The sequence below is a fragment of the Boleophthalmus pectinirostris genome, unplaced genomic scaffold (assembly GCF_026225935.1).
Source record: "Boleophthalmus pectinirostris isolate CB_2022bp ecotype Guang Dong unplaced genomic scaffold, ASM2622593v1 HiC_scaffold_3, whole genome shotgun sequence".
NCBI classification, from domain to species: Eukaryota; Metazoa; Chordata; class Actinopteri; order Gobiiformes; family Gobiidae; genus Boleophthalmus; species Boleophthalmus pectinirostris.
In genome coordinates this window covers 10,437,738-10,453,915 of record NW_026571299.1, presented here as the reverse complement: position 1 = coordinate 10,453,915, position 16,178 = coordinate 10,437,738, and the positions used below count along the sequence as shown (strand labels likewise).

At 38.9% G+C, this 16,178-nt stretch overlaps 1 protein-coding gene across 1 annotated transcript in view; it reads left to right on the top strand.

Annotated features, from left to right (window-relative positions):
• Nucleotides 1-16,178, top strand: part of ripor3 (RIPOR family member 3) — an 88,106-nt gene that overhangs the window by 45,058 nt on the left and 26,870 nt on the right. The window contains 5 exon segments of the mRNA XM_020920769.2: nt 3,581-3,736; nt 4,939-5,017; nt 5,102-5,125; nt 5,227-5,280; nt 5,656-5,805. Coding sequence (XP_020776428.2) covers nt 3,581-3,736; nt 4,939-5,017; nt 5,102-5,125; nt 5,227-5,280; nt 5,656-5,805 — 463 coding nt within the window.

Sequence of the window (16,178 nt, the reverse complement as noted above, 5' to 3'; positions counted from 1 at the left end):
ATAGGACCTTTAAACCATGCTGTTGATCTAATATAAAACCATTTATGTCATTGGGGATTTGATTTTAGTCCTTTTAAATGAGACAGGGTCCTGTAATGTGAGAGTGTATACAGATTTGAGTTCCCACATTATAACAAATACACGCTCACACACATAGACCAGTCTGCTTTGGGCTGTGGCTTCTGTCAATGGGACCTTGTCATGAAAAGCAGCTCTTTCTCCCGCTGTGGACCCTCACACAGGACCACCATCTGCCTCTGTGATGGAGATCTGAGGTTTGGGCTGACATGATTTGGACATGAAGTTAACTTGAGAAGACAAGCAAAATGTCACACCACAAAACCACGTTATTGTCTGTAATTATAGACGAGTTGTTATAAATCTGAGAGGAGCGTGCAGGCAGTGGGGCTCCTAAATTATCCCGTATTACGCAAGATCGACTCAAGTGAGCTTTAAGACATGTCGTAATGCTGGTATCTCCTCAGAAAGCATACTCCTAGTTGTGTTTTGTTTCATTAACATGTGTTTGAGTAATCCTTTATTATCAGTCTGTCTGTATCTCCAAAGCTCAAAATGTTCTGTTCCAACTTGCGATGCCATGAAGTGGTAGTTTTCAAGTTAGCAGCTCCCTTTTCTGTTTTGTTCAGTAAAGATCGGCAATTCCACAGCAGAAATCTTCCATAATGATTTTAGTAAAGGTGTATGGAGTTTAAAAACACAATTGAGCACTTCCTGTATTACAACATGACATCATAAGGTGGAAAAAGAGTGTTTTCAGTTTGAGAAAAGATCTGAATATGCAGGGTTTGTGTGTTAAACATGTGAATGAATCAAAACACAACTCCAGGTATGTTTGTGATGAGGAAACAACATTATAATAGATTAGAAAATAGCGTAATATGAACCCTTCAAGAATAGGCCTTTTTCGCAAATGCCGGAAGTGCCGCAATGTAGGGCAAACGTTACTAATGTTAATGTTTTTCTATGGCAAAATATCTGCGGAAATGTCTCGTGTATTTTCCACCAGCTTCATAAATCTGCCCCATCACCAAATCTTCATCCAACAAGGTCGACAAAGGACAAATTCTGTCCATGAAGAATTTATCCACAACTATCAAGGTAAGAAAGATGAAAACGTCAAGGCGAACAATGACGATGCATTAGTGAACTGCTGAACAAAACTAACATTATGATCATGAATAAAACATAAGTAACTTGTTCACTTACACTGATTCTACAGCTAAAATTAAAAATCGGTTTCATGATGTAGATTTTGGCATAGACAGAGAGATTTGTGCAGTTTAAATGCTCGACATGTAATCTGTGAACATCTGTAGCATTCAAACTGCACAAATCTCTCTGTCTATGCCAAAATCTACATCATGAAATCGATTTTTAATTTTAATTGTAGAATGAGTCTGAGTTAACAAGTTACTTTTGTTTTATTCATGACCAAGACGTTAGTTTTGCTCAGGAGTAGTTCACTAATGTGTCGTCGTTGTTCGCCTTTAAGTTTTCGTCTTTCTTACCTTGATAGTTGTGGATAAATTCTTCATGGACAGAATTTGTCCTTTGTCGACCTTGTTGGAGGAAGATTTGGTGATGGGGCAGATTTATGAAGCTGGTGGAAAATACACGAGACATTTCCACAGATATTTTGCCATAGAAAAGCATGAACTGGAAGTGATGTTTACCCTACATCGCACTTCACTTCCAGTCATTGCGAAAAAGATGTATTAAGACAATCATCTTCTAAATTATTACATTTTATTGAAGCTAGGGAAAAAACAAAAAATTTAAAGGTAAAAAAAGAACTAAATCGTAATGATCTTTGGGGATGCAAGTGTTTTAACTTGGACACACGCGAGTTTGTCTCATTCTCAGTACATGGACAGCAAAGTTAGAAAGAAAAGTTAAAATGATGATTCTTTAGCTTTGTGATTACAGTTTTTTCTATTATTTTGATGATTCTTATTTTGATTTCTATTATTATTTTGTGAACCTCTTAATTTCAAGCTAAAAGTGCTGAAAAAACTAGGAATTCCAACTTCCAACTCTTAAAAAATGGTTCAAATGAAAGAGAAAATGAAAGGTTCAGGTTAAGTTTTAGCATCCCCATAGGGAAATCTGTCCTCTGCTTCTGCCCCATCCCTCAGACTAAAACTAATATTAGTGGAGTTATAGACGGCACTCCATCACCACTGGCCTTTTTACAACGCTTTCAGACCAGCTCCAGACTGTGGCATAAATCTGTTATTTGACTTGGCTGTTGTCCCTCACTGCAAAAGCGCTGAATGTAAACACGACCACAGACACGTACTAACTTACATACACTGGAATTTAAAGTGGAACTAAAGACTAAAACTGCCTTTTTCACCACTGAAACGTGTATATGGTGTTTTAATAGCAATGTCTACTTTTCCTAGTTATTATTATTTGCAATTTTAATGCAAACTAGTTACTAGTTACTAGTTTTCCACACTATTAGTCGCTCTGGATTATAAGAAGCACTGTCATTAAATGGTCTATTTTTGAACTTTTTTCACAAATAAACCGCACCGAACTTTAAACGAAACACAACAGTTGGATGGCTCAGTCAGACTCTGGTGCGTTCACGGTGACTCTGGGCTTTGTTCAGTTGTGGCGTGTAGGGAGGGTGCTGTCTGGGACCACTGGATTGTCGGCGTGATCGCAGTGACTCAGTTGTTCAGTTGTGTCTAGAAGTGGCACATTGCACTCGCTTTTTCGGTTCGTTCCTCTGTTCCATTCTTCGTCCGCGTGGAGTGATGAGCGTGGCTATGGGTGTTTTTCTCTGCGCGGTCGCTGTCTGCTTCGTGTGTGTTTGCGTGCGCTGCAGGTGGTGCGGCTTTGTAGTTTACTGAAGTCGTGCTGGGACAACCTAGTGGATTTGTGTAGAGGGCGCTCTGGATCTGCGGACCTGAGAGCACGAGAGGGGGTGTGAGATACGAGCAGGTCAGACAGATACTGAGAGGTCATACCATGGAAGCATTTAAAAGCAAATAAAAGAATTTTAAAATCAATGCGAAGGTGTACGGGGAGCCAGAGGAGAGACTGAAGGATATGGTCAAATTAACGTGATCCAGTTAAAAAGCGAGTGGCTGCGTTCTGGACTAGCTGTAGGTCGGAGTGCCTCCAGTGTAAAGTGAGTTACAATAATCAGATAAAATCGGTTTCACTTTGGCCAGTTACCTCAGTTGATAAAAGCTGGTCTTCACCACAGAGTTCATTTGGGCATTAAGTTTAAAACCACAGTCCATTTTCACACCTTACTTTGTCACTACTGGACTCACAATCTGGGCTAAGGACCGAACTCTGTAGGAAAAGCCACAGCGGCATCATCGGAAGAGAACAACACTACACCTCCTTTTTTTTTCTCCCTGAAGTGCAGGAAGTTGGAAGCCGTTCATGCCTTGACTTCATCTAAGCACTCCAGAGTAGAAGAAAAGCACTTTATAAATAAAATGCACTGTTATTATTTAATGTTATGTAATGATTTATGAGAAGGTGGTACATTAAACACAATTGCTTACTCACGATTTTGCCTTTTCGCTGTCTGTAGGAGCTCTTCTGTTCGAAACTCCCTTCGCTCCAAATCTGGATCTGGAACTACATCGCCCAGAACGCACCTGTCCCCAACTCGAGGGGGCGGAGTCATGTGGTCCACGCAGCCGGAGCAGGTGGACAGGGTTTTCCTGGCGCTACGCAAAGGCCTCAAGTATGTTAACAACACTTTGCAAATGAGAAATGCTATCCTAATTTGACTTTATTTGAGCTTTTAGCATAGAGGCTCAAAACTATACTAGTACTTTCTATCAGATATTGCTTTTAGAACAGAAAAACAAAAATAGCTTGGTGTCAGCTCTCTTTGGAAGCAACTGAAACCAAAAAACTGGATCTTTTCATAACTTTCGTTCTTATCTTTAAACATAAAAGGCTCATATTACATGATTTTCTGATCTATGTTTTGATCCTCTTCAAAAACATACCAGTAATACCTTGTTCCACCTTGTGATGTTGTGTGCTAATACTGGAAGGGCTCCACTGTGTTTTTAAACTCCATACACCTTCACTGGAATCAGCTGGATGATTTCAGACCTGGAATTGCCAATCTTTACTGGACAAAAGGTAAAAGGTATCGCTAACTTGACACAAGGTGGAACAGAGCATTCTGAGCTTTGTAGACAGACTAATAGTAAAGGGTTACTCAGACAAGTGTAAAGTTAACAAAACACAACTCCGGGTATGTTTTTAAGAGTTAACAACATTGTAACATGGATAAAAACACAATTTTGCCTCAATTTTGCATAATACAGGACCTTTACAGTGAATTAAACACTAAATTAAACTGTGTATATGATGTTTTAATAGCATTCTCTACTGTTCCAGGTTATTTTTGGCAACTTTTGTGCAAACTAGATACATTTACTCCTGTGCTGTCTTCAGTGACCTTTGCAGTTTAAAGTAGTTGGTGACATCACACAAAACTGCCCTGTTTACAGCCAGGTGTTTCTGATACAAATATGTGGCTGCGGGGGCGGAGTTTAAAGTGTGGATACCTGTTTGACCAATCACGCTGTTTCTTATACGTCCAAACCCTGCCCTTCTTCTTCTTCTTCTTCTTCTTCACTCTCCCCTTTAGTTTAGTTCAAGTTTAGGTGTTTAGTCCCAGTTTAACTTCATACAACTTCACTGGATTAATTCTGATTTTATTAATAACAGACATGCTACTAATTTATTATTTTCAAAAAGTTTCACTCTCCACTGTTGCCACCAGAGGGCACAACATCAACAACAACAACAACAAAAAGTGTTACAAAAGAACATATATTTTGACATCGATATCATAACTTATAGAAAGGTAAAGATTAATTCAAAGAAGTAATTTTTTGCTTTAAATGCTCTATTTCATTTGTGTAGGGAGTATCTGGAAGGGCATCAGATTGAAATGGACTTCTTGACAGCTCAACAGAGGGAGACCAAGAGGAACTCCAGGCTGGTGAGGATTTGGAACGATCGAGTTTGAAATTGAGTCGCTGTATTTGTGGTAATTTGATGTTAATGAGTTTTTCTTTGTTGACAGGCCTTTTTGTATGATCTGGAAAAGGTAGATTATTTGTTATTTTTCGGACAATATTACATTTTCAGATAATATTGTTGAGAAAAAAAAAAAAACAATATTGATCTGTATCTTTTATTTATGCACAGGAGATCAGAGCGCTGGAAAGATACATCCGAAGACTAGAGTTTCAAATTAGCAAGGTACTGTTTTCATAATTTAAAGGTATTCTCTGTGTACATTTTCTGTTGGAGGGTCAGCCACCTGCTTGTCTCCATGGAGATGTTATTGCTTTGCCTGGAATGTCCCAAAATATAGCATTATTTCCATTAAATCATGTTACATTGGTTATAGGTTAGAGACGCGACCCAGCTCACAGAAATGTTACAAAGTGAATCTTAAAATACAAATGCATAAAAATACAATGTCGAAGATTCAAGTACGTCTAATTTACATGCACTTTTTGCGGTGTACACTTTCTTTTACAACTACATTACTTGATAACCCAGTAGTTTTTTGTGTTTTGTTCAAACCTGATGCATCTACTGTAGTTTTTGAACAGTGTTTTTGACGTGCAGGTGGAGGAGCTGTATGAGACGTACTGTATCCAATGGAGGTTGTGTCAGGGGGCGGTGAACATGCGCAGGGCCTTCTCACTCTCCCCCTCCACCCGGGCGTCCAGAGAGAGCCTGATGGAGCTGAGCCGCAACCACAGACTCAGCCTACAGGTAACAGATATATGTAGGACTGTAGGGCTATAGGGCTGTAGTATAGGTGAGTTTCAGCTGATGTCATTGTTATTAAAAGCCCGCGTTGCATGCTGGGAAATATTTTGGTCGGCAAGAAACACGATAGCGGTCAAACACAGTGCGTAACCTCGCGTATTTATCCCCGATAATGGTAAATTCCTGCCGCATTATCGGATGCACAAATAGAAGCACGGAAGAAGGAAAATGTCTTTTTCGTATTCCAGGTGAAAAGAACCGCTAACGGTGAATTAAACGGCTTTCAAACAGTCACAGAGCAAACGTAGAAGATCCTAGCACAAATCCGTGGACTCCAACAAGTTCAACAACGCATCGAGACTCTTGTAGACTTTCATCTTTTCTGCTGTGAATGGCCCAGGAGTTTCCACCAAGTCATTGTGGATATCGCCGAAGTGAATATTTGGCCAGGTAGTTGGTGATTCAGACCAGAAATTTGGTTTGGTCCAGGCTTTGTAGGGGTTGAAAAGGGTGATTTGTCGTCCATCGATGCTTATGACCAATTTCTGGTCAAATCGTCTTGGGTCCTCTGCCGTTAGAGTGGATAAATAACCGGGATCAATACCCTTTACGTGCTTTCTCGCTCCATCTGTCATGTTGAATTAGTGTTTATTCCCGCCGACCAAAATAATTCCCAGCATGCAACGCGCGCTTTTGTCAACTATAGGCCTGTATTTATATTGTGTATTTATGTATTTATAAGTAGAGTAGAGATTTACATTCTTATACAATGGAACATATAACATAAGTGAAATCATAATAGAAATGAAAAGTAGAGCTATAGTATCGAGCTGGCTGTAGGGCTGTAGGACTGTAGTCTAGGGCTATATGGCTATAAGGTTGTAGGGGTTAGTTGATCCACATCTGCTCCCATTAAAAAAAACAAAAAAACAACAATGACTGGAAAATTATATTATATAAAATCATATAAAAAAAAAAAAAAGAATATTTAAAAAGTAAAAAAATAAGTGTCTGAGTTTGGTAAACACAAAAAAGGAAATAATAATTTGATGCCTAATATGTGTTTCTTTTGGTAAAAATTCTAATTGTTCTCTGGGGTTGCATATTTATTTAAAAAAAAAATACATATTGGGTTTTTTTTTTTCTGTATGAAAACACATTTCAACTTTCAGACTTTAATAGTTTATCTCAAGACCAAAATACTATGCTATACCAAAATACAAAACTGTGTCACACTTATGTATTTAATACGCTAAACACTTAGAAACCCTCCTAAAATGTATGTAGAGTGTTATTATTTTGTTCAGGTTTGACATTGTTTCAACATAAGCAATGACTAAAGCAAAAAGTAACTCAATTTAGTCTCCCCTATACAAGTATACTCAATATGCTAGTTGATTTGAATTCGGGATGGTCTGATCTGGACTTTCTTCAGTCAAAAAACACACACAAAAAAAAATCTTACATGATGTTTTTATGATGATTGAAAATACAGCCCTCTCTTTATTGCAGTTGCTGTTTTATTTTTTTTCCACCCATCCTTATTCCACTTATCCGTAATTCCAATAATAGCACATCTTTGTTGTCACTTGAGTTTTGAATGTTAAATAAACCGAGCACAGATTTACCAGATGCTCCATGGGGAAATGCACATTGACATGATCCCATAACTTTGAAGAGTATTTTATATTTCAGTTTTATCTGCTGTCAGGACTTCTAAGAACATCTTGATCTCGTTTAAACTAAAGGGGATTATAGATCTTAGACAATACATTTAACTGCACTTTGTCTTTTCCAGATTGAGCGCAGTTGAAATATGGTGCTAGTTATTACCAGTAGTGGAATGTAACAAAATAAAAGTAGTAAAAAGTACTGTACTTAAAGGTGCACACTTCCACAGCTGACATTAAACAACTCTACCTTACATTTATTACATTACAAGTGGATTTTATAGCTCAAAAATACATAGATCTAACTTGTAACTTGGCCTGGTTTAGTCTGCATGAAGATAGAAAGGTTTAAAGCCATACTGTGAAACATTCCAGACATAGCAATCTCCACAGAGAAAAGCATTTGACAGACCCTCCACTGGAAAAGTTACTCAGTGCATCTTTAAAGGGCCCATATTACACTCTTTTCTAATCTATGTCATAACGTTTCCTTCATTACAAACCTGGAGTTGTGTTTTGCTTCATTTTCACATGTTTAACACACAAACCCTGCATATTTAGGTTGGTTTCTTCTCTCAAACCGAAAATACTCTGTTCCACCTTGTGATGTCATGTGGTGATACAGGAAGTGCTCCACTGTGTTTTTAAACTCCACTCACCTTCACGAGAATCATATGAATCATTACAGCCCTAGAGTTGCCAATCTCTTCTGAATTTAAAAGGTAAAATGTAACTGTTAACTTGAAAACTACCACTTGACATCACAAGGTTGAACAGAGTATTTTGGAGATGTAGAGGGATTAATAATAAAATATTATTCAAACATCTGCAAATGAAACAAAACACAGCTCCAGGTATGTTTTTGATGACACAAGAACATTATAACATGACTTAAAGCTTACAAGAGTCAGTTTTGCACAATATAAGACCTTTAAGTAACAAAATTGAGTACCATATTTTTCAGACTATATGTCGCCCGGGAGTATAAGTTGCAAAAAAAAAAAAAAAAAACGTAATGAAGAAGAAAAAAACATATATAAGTCGCACTTTTGGGGGAAATTTAAGAACAACAGACTGTTAACATCACATATGAACAGTTCTTCAGATAAATATAGCATAAACAACAGAATAGAACAAGTTTACCAAACTCTCCATCTCACTCCAAATCACTAAATCCACTGAATTCTTCATCCTCGGTGTCACTTCTGAGCAACTCCGCGACCTCCGGAGGTAAACAGAGCGCCGCTTCCTCTTCTGTGTAGCTGTTGTCAGACTCAGCATCAGTTCCAGTTTGAATTATTTCGGCTTGTCTGAATCCCGACAGGATGGTTTCGGTTGTCACTGAAGTCCAGGCTTTGTTGATCCATCCAATAACTTTCCTGGAAGCTATTGGATGGATTATTATTGGTTATTGTGTTCTTCATCTCTGCGTTCAACCAGTCCCTCAAGTTTCTCGCTCACTCCAAACTTTCTTTCTGCTCCTCAATTACTGTTTTCGGGCTGAATATTTCAGTAATTGCAGCAGGACAGCAGCTCTTTCTGCAGGAGACATGCACAGTAGAGTGAAGTGACAGTGGTACAGGAGTAAGAGGAGCAGCAGATACTGACACACAATCCTAAAACCACTTGAGTCTGTCAGTGTGAAAATTTTAATATATAAGTTGCACCGGAGTATACATCGCAGGGCCACCCAAACCATGAAAAAATGTGCAACTTATAGTCCGAAAAAATACGGGACTTCTTCCATTGCTGGTTACAACTGTGTTCTGTAGCATGTGTTAGGCAGGCAGAGGTCAGAGTGAACCGGAGTGACCCAAAGCCATAGACGCATTACAAAGACATGTGGTGTGAATGAAGCGAGCTCCCCTGGGCCCATGTGTTCTACAGCACAATCACAACACAAGGACTGTCCACATGTGAGTGTCATCTGGGTCTGAATCGCTCCAAACAGGAAGAGACAGCACAAAAGATGAAAAATATCTCCTCTCAAGCATCTGCAGACCAAACAAAAGCGCAGTTAGCATGTTTACACAGCAGAAAACAAGCGTTAGTTAGTAGGTGCATTGTGAAATTTTCTGGTGGAGGGTCCGTCAAATGCTTTACTCCGAGGAGGTGTTGATTTGTCTGGAATGTTTGTGTGGCTTTAAAGCTTTCTGTCATCAAGGAGAGCAAACGAGGCTAAGTTACAGGTCAGGTCTGTGGAGAGGCGACCTCGCTCACAGTCAGAATGCCTGTTTTTGTAGGTATTTTTGAGCTTTAAAGGCACCTGTAATTGAATAAATGTAAAGTAGAGCTGTTTAATGTCACACTGTGGAACATTTGGAGCAGAGCAATGACATATCCATAGAAACAAGAAGGTGACAGACCCCAACCAAAAAGTGACATAGTGTATGTAGAAAGTTGGTGGAAAGCTTCAAACATAAAACATCAAAACATCTTTATTCTTTTAGGTAAACATGTTAAGATCACATATTGCATTTACTGCATTTAGCCCAATTTTATTTCTAATTACAAAAGACATTGTGCAAAAGGCAAAGTTGTTGATGTTGTCATTTGGTGTTTTGGTTCTCAAAACAATTCTAATTCCAGTGAAAAAACACAATGGGCCTCACATGTGTCTCTCATTTGGGCTGCAAGTTTCAATGCTGTAATCCAGTGTGTTTAAACCTAAAATGCCTCGCTCTGATCTGAACAGTCACTGCCTAAACCCCAGCACTTGCAGAGAGTCATGAGTCAGTGCTCGTGCAGCATCTACAGCTCGGTGAGGGAATTCTGGAGGTTCTGAGCTTTCACATGAAGTCTGTCCATACGCTGAGAATGAGAAAAAAGTAAATGTTCTCTATATGCAGGTTAAAAACGTAAGAGTGCAAGTTAAAATGTCTTACATTCATGAATCTTCAGTACATCTGATTAGAATGATATGCACCTATGTTATTTAAATAGAAGATGTTACTGACTTTTTAAAACACATTTCTACAGCAATAGTCTTTGTGAAGCCAAATATCTAATGTGCAGTTTTCCCACATGGAGATGTTGATTTGCCTCTAACACAGTAGCCTATGGCAGTAATTTATCTATCTCGTATATATATTCAATTACTGGTGCTTTTATTGTGTACAAATACCTTTAGTGCATGCATTAATAAGCATAAATAAGATATATTACCAAACTGGGTAACATTCAGATAAAGCTATAACATGTCCATGCAGTATTTTAAAACTACATGCACATTTATGTTCTTAGGTTCTTTTTTCAGACCAAGAGTTTGTTTTTATACCTGACTTTTTCGACTGCTCACTAGCGCTCTTCCTCAGAGTGGTCTCGTGATGTTGCTGTGACGTGTCCAGTCAGCTGATTTAAACAGGTTTTGGCGCTGTCTTCCTACCGGTGGAGGCAGGACGACAGCGCCATCTGCAGTCCCACTTCCTCAGGACAGTATCCCAGGTGTGTGAGAGTAAAAAAGCCCCCTCGTCCTGGTTTATAATCCCGTGGGCACGTTTCCATATTTCGATTGCCTCTTTAATCCAGCAGCGGTGTTTGTTTTATTTGTCCCAGTGATGTTTGCCCCATCCCAGTCCAGAATGTGGTTCTCTCGTTTACAGTGGTCAGAAAAGGCAGATATGAGTTGTTCCTGTTCTGCTTTGTGTTTTGTTGCTCATGTTTCGCCTTCGCTGTTTCTCTTCTATGTTCTCTTTTTCGTTTACAGAACACCCTCCCTGTTTCCCCAACGTACGTTTTATCGCAGGACATGCACGGTATTTCGTATATGACGTTACATTTGCGCTCCGGTTCTATTTTATCTTTTGGTTGGACACGTAATTGCCTGAGTTTTCTGTGCGGTTTCACTGCGTTGATATTGTGTTTTCTCATTGCCCTCTGCACTTTTTCTGTTATGCTTCTGATGTACTGTAATATTACCATGCTTGCGCTCTTTTTTCTGTTTTATTTTTGTTTTTCTTTCTCTCTGACCAGTTGTTTTCCTTTATTTATGGCCCATTTTGTGTATTGACATTGCTTCAGAGCGCTGTGAATGTGTCTATCTTCTTCCTATTTGTCTTATCCTGGGGAAAAAAAAGAACCTAATAACATAAATCATTGGACTACATGCACATTTACGTAATATAACAATAAACTCTTGATATTGTCGACTTGAAACCAAATATTTAACCGTCTAAAATACAGATATAAATTGAAGTAGCCATTGGACACTGGCCTATTTATTTTTCCACGGTAGAAACCCTTCCGACCATTACAATGATTCAAAATGATCCTGCTGACAACACCTGCACATGCACGCTCACACGGCTCCCAAATCACTGCCAAATCACTGCCAAAAGAAATGATACGGTGAGTGAGGGGTGGTCCCAGGGATGCACTTAGCGTCGTCTTAGCACGTGTGTGTGTTAGCGTGCGCGTGTGTTAGTGTAGCATGCGGCTAAGGCTCGTTAGCTCACTACACAGCGCTCTTTCACACTGGGCCCGTTGTTATGGAGCAGAACATTTACACTTCACATGCGTCTCTCAATAAACGCCACGCTCCAAGAAATAATAACAGAAACCAGGCTGGTGTTGAAGTCATCTGTTTTAGCAGTAGCCGCAGTAGCAGGACTTTTTAAACACGGTGTGAATGGCTAAAGTTTATGCATTTTCCACCCAAAAGTATTGTAAGTATTATATTTATTGTACATTTTATTGTGTTGTATTGTATTGTATTGAAGTTGTTCCAAGTTTTGCTTCATTCCTGCTCCACCATTGATATTTATCGTGTTATTTACTTTTTTTTTTTTTTTTTTTTTTTGATGCACTATGTAACTTTTTGGTTGGGGGTCCATCACCGGCTTGTTTCTATGGATACTCCACTGCTTGGAATGTTCCACAGTATGGCATTAAAAAGTTCTACCATACATTTATTCAAATACAGGTGGTTTTATAGCTCAGAAATGCCTAGAAAAACAGGCATTCTGACTGTGAGTGGGGTCGCCTCTCCACAGATCTGACTTGTAACTTGGTCTGGTTTGGTCTCCATGAAGATAGAAAGGTTTAAAGCCATACTGTGAAACTTTCCAGACAAAGCAATAACACCTTCATGGAGAAAAGCATTTGACAGACCCCAGAGAAGTTACACAATTTTTACACAAGTTTTGCTTCATTCGTGCGTGACAATACACTCTTTTACTCAAGAGATGATTTTTTCTTTTTCTTTTTAAATATGCAGTGGCGTCAGACTGGAGGGGGTAAAGGGTACTATTTACCCAGACCCTGGAACATGGAGGGGCCCTTCACAGTCACAATCAATAATATGCAATTTTCATATAGAGCAGTGGTCCCCAACCTTTTTCATGCTATGGACCAGTTTTATATCATACAATATTTTGCAGACTAAAACAGGACTGTTTTAGTCCTGTTTTAGTCCTGGTTTTAGACCTGTTTTAGATCTGTTTTAGACCCTGTTTTAGATCTGTTTTTAGACCTGTTTTAGACCTGGTTTAGTCCTGGTTTAGACCTGGTTTAGTTCTGGTTTAGTGGTGCAGCCCACGCAGCGTACAGGAGGGAGAATGGTCAGCTCTGGGACAGTAGGACGCTCCACGTGAGTTTGGGGGGGGGGGGGGGGGTTTCGTCTTTTCGCAGCCCGGTACCAAATGACCCACGACCCGGTATTGGTCCCCGGCCTGGGGGTTGGGGACCCCGATATAGAGAACATATAACACAGGCCCACCAAGATGATTTGTACCTCAGATTTTTGTACTACACTACACTACACTACTACCACTATGTAACTATGTATATACAACTTGAAGTACCAAAGGTGTCCAAAAACACTGAAGACTATCTGCATTGGAAATTCTAAGATGGACTTGTGATGCAAAATCAACTTTAAACCATGTTATAGTTGTTTTCCATTTTCATTTACCCCCTCAAAGCTTTATTTAGTGATTCATGCATGCTTGAGTAATATTTATCATTCAACACATCATTTCTTTCACTGGTATACACCCACTACTCCGTACTTATTTCATGCTCCAATTCAGTTTCAATTTTATTTACAATTTATCTTGTAGTGTGGCAGACTTTAAACCTCCACTGCGTGATCTTTCTGGTGTAGGGTCTGATAACTAATTGCTTCCATGGAAATAGTATTGCGTAGCCTGAAATTTTCCATGGAATAAGCATGCATTTATTCATTGTGGGTGTTTCTATTGCTCAAAAATACAAAAATTCCTTCTGTGAATAGGGGCAGCTCTCCACAGATCTGAACTGTAATGTAGCGTAGTGCTGTAACGTTCTTGTCTCCCTTGTGATGGACAGGTTTAATCTTTCCTGTGGAATAGGCGTGTGTAAAAATATCTAAATATCGTATCGTTTAATGTGATAATACAGGATTGATATCGTGGGCTGCTGTTTCGATATATATAGCCAAGAGTATTTTTTTGGTGTATTTTACTAAATTATTTTGTTAAAGCGCTACAGTTTTGTTGCTTGTTTAGAGGAAGGAAACTTGTTTATGCGACACATTTGACATTTTCACTGTTTTGATGATTAAAATGTTTGTGTTTCATATGAACTTTGCACAAAAAGACTTTTAGTATCACAACAATGATTTAGCAATTATTTTTTATTGAACTGTATCGAATCGATTTGAAATGTATCGTATCGAACCAAAAGTGCACTGTATTGAGATATGTATCGTATCGTGGCCTATGTATCGAGGTATATATATCGTATCTGCAACTTCTTAACCCAACCATACTATGGAACATTCTAGACAAAGCAATAACATTTCCATGGAGACAAAGAGGTTGCAGCCCCTCCACTAGAAATGTTACACAGTGCACCTTTAAACAGGATTTAAAAAAAGACTAATCAGAGACTTTTTATAAGGCTATTACTGGTTTACTCTAATATAAACAAAACTAGATTAGAAATTACAAAAACTAAAAAAACAAAACAAAAAGAAACTGCTCTTCTAGTCAAAAGTGGCGCACAATTTGAGAACCACCTACAAGAAAAAACAAACAAGCATGTATCCAAACATTTTACTATTCAGTTTCTCACCACGTTGTTAGTAACCAATCTAGAGCAGCTCTCCTTCGGTAAACATCTATGGCATTCCTCCTTTTGTTTTGATGACGTGACTTTTAATGACAGACTCCTCTAATCTACAACATGTGTTTTCCCGCTTAAATAAACAACTACAACACGCTCTTATCCACATGGGCTAACACCAGGCCCTATCTGCTTTCAAAACACTCAAACTTTGACTTCTCCCTGCTTTTTTCCTTGTTATTGAAGTTAAGAAAATATAACGGATATGCAGAGAGGGGGATGTAAGACAATACGTAATGGTTAAAAGGGGGAGTATTGTGCAAAATAGAACAGCAAAAACATGCCTGAAGTGGTTTTAGATGTCATCCATGTATGTTTGTCCAATGCTTAGTCCACAAACCTATGTCACCCACACTCCCACGCGACAATTCTCCGTAAATATACAAAAACATGATACAAAACTGTACACAGCAACTTGGCAAACCTGATGTGATGTGCAGCAATTTCATTAGGATGCATGCTGATTGTGTTGGGATAATGCTCTGAAGGGGAGGGAGATTCAGAAACTTACAAAACATATTAATACATTGTTTGCAGTAAATATAGCATTTAAAAAACAATAAAAGTAACATGATGCTCTAAATATGTTATGTGTTAGCAGTTAATGCCCCATTGAAGCAAAATGCCTCTTTTAAATCATCTCCTGAGTATTATTTTAAAAAATACTAATACGTTGGAGAGAAGTACCACTCCTGTCAATACACCAGAAATGTTTGTAGCTCAAATCAACCTACCTTAGTCTTTGATATTGGTTTAGACTTGGTATCAATTCCTTAGTTCGATTCTTGCTTGAAAGTAAAAGAGGAAGATAAAAAAAATAAAAATAACTCTAATTCATTAAAATAACTCAAAATTCTCTGACTATTTGTGATTATTTACAAAAGAAGTAGTCTCCTGTTGTCTCCTCTTAAAGTGAAAACACATTGACCTCGGCTGCTGCTCACATGTGGGGCAGGTGGTGGGCACAGCCATAAAAACCAAGAATAAACCCAAACACTGCTACAGTTCCTCTCCATGTTTGTTTACATGTGACAGATCAGGCTGAGGCTCAAGGCAAACAAACAAAACAACCAAAAAAACAAAAAAAAAGGGAAAGAGACATTAAATGAGAGAGAATGAGAGAGAAGAGTGCAGATTGAAAATATTTCAGTCATATGCAGGTAAACAGAGCAGTTTTGAGCCTGGATTTAAACAGAGTCAAAGTAGAGGTCTGTCTCACATGTTCAGAAAGACTGTCCCAGGTTTTAGCTGCATGAATCTAAAACGCTGACTCCTCGTGTTTAGTCCTGACTCTGGGCACCAGCAGGAGGCCGGTCCCTGAGCTCTCCAGTGTGCAGATGGTTCATGTTGCACTAACATGTCAGAGATGTACTTTGGTGCTCGGCCATGGAGAGACTTGTACACAAGCAAAGCCACTTTAAAATCTCTGAGCCACAGGAGCCAGTGCAGAGACTTGAGCACAGGACTTATGTGCTTGTACTTCCTGGTTCGTGTCAGGACCTGAGCTGCAGTGTTCTGAACGTATTGCAGCTGTTTTACAGCTTGTTTGGAGAGGCCAGTGAGCAGGCTGTTACAGTAGTTTGTCTCCTACTGGAGAGAAAC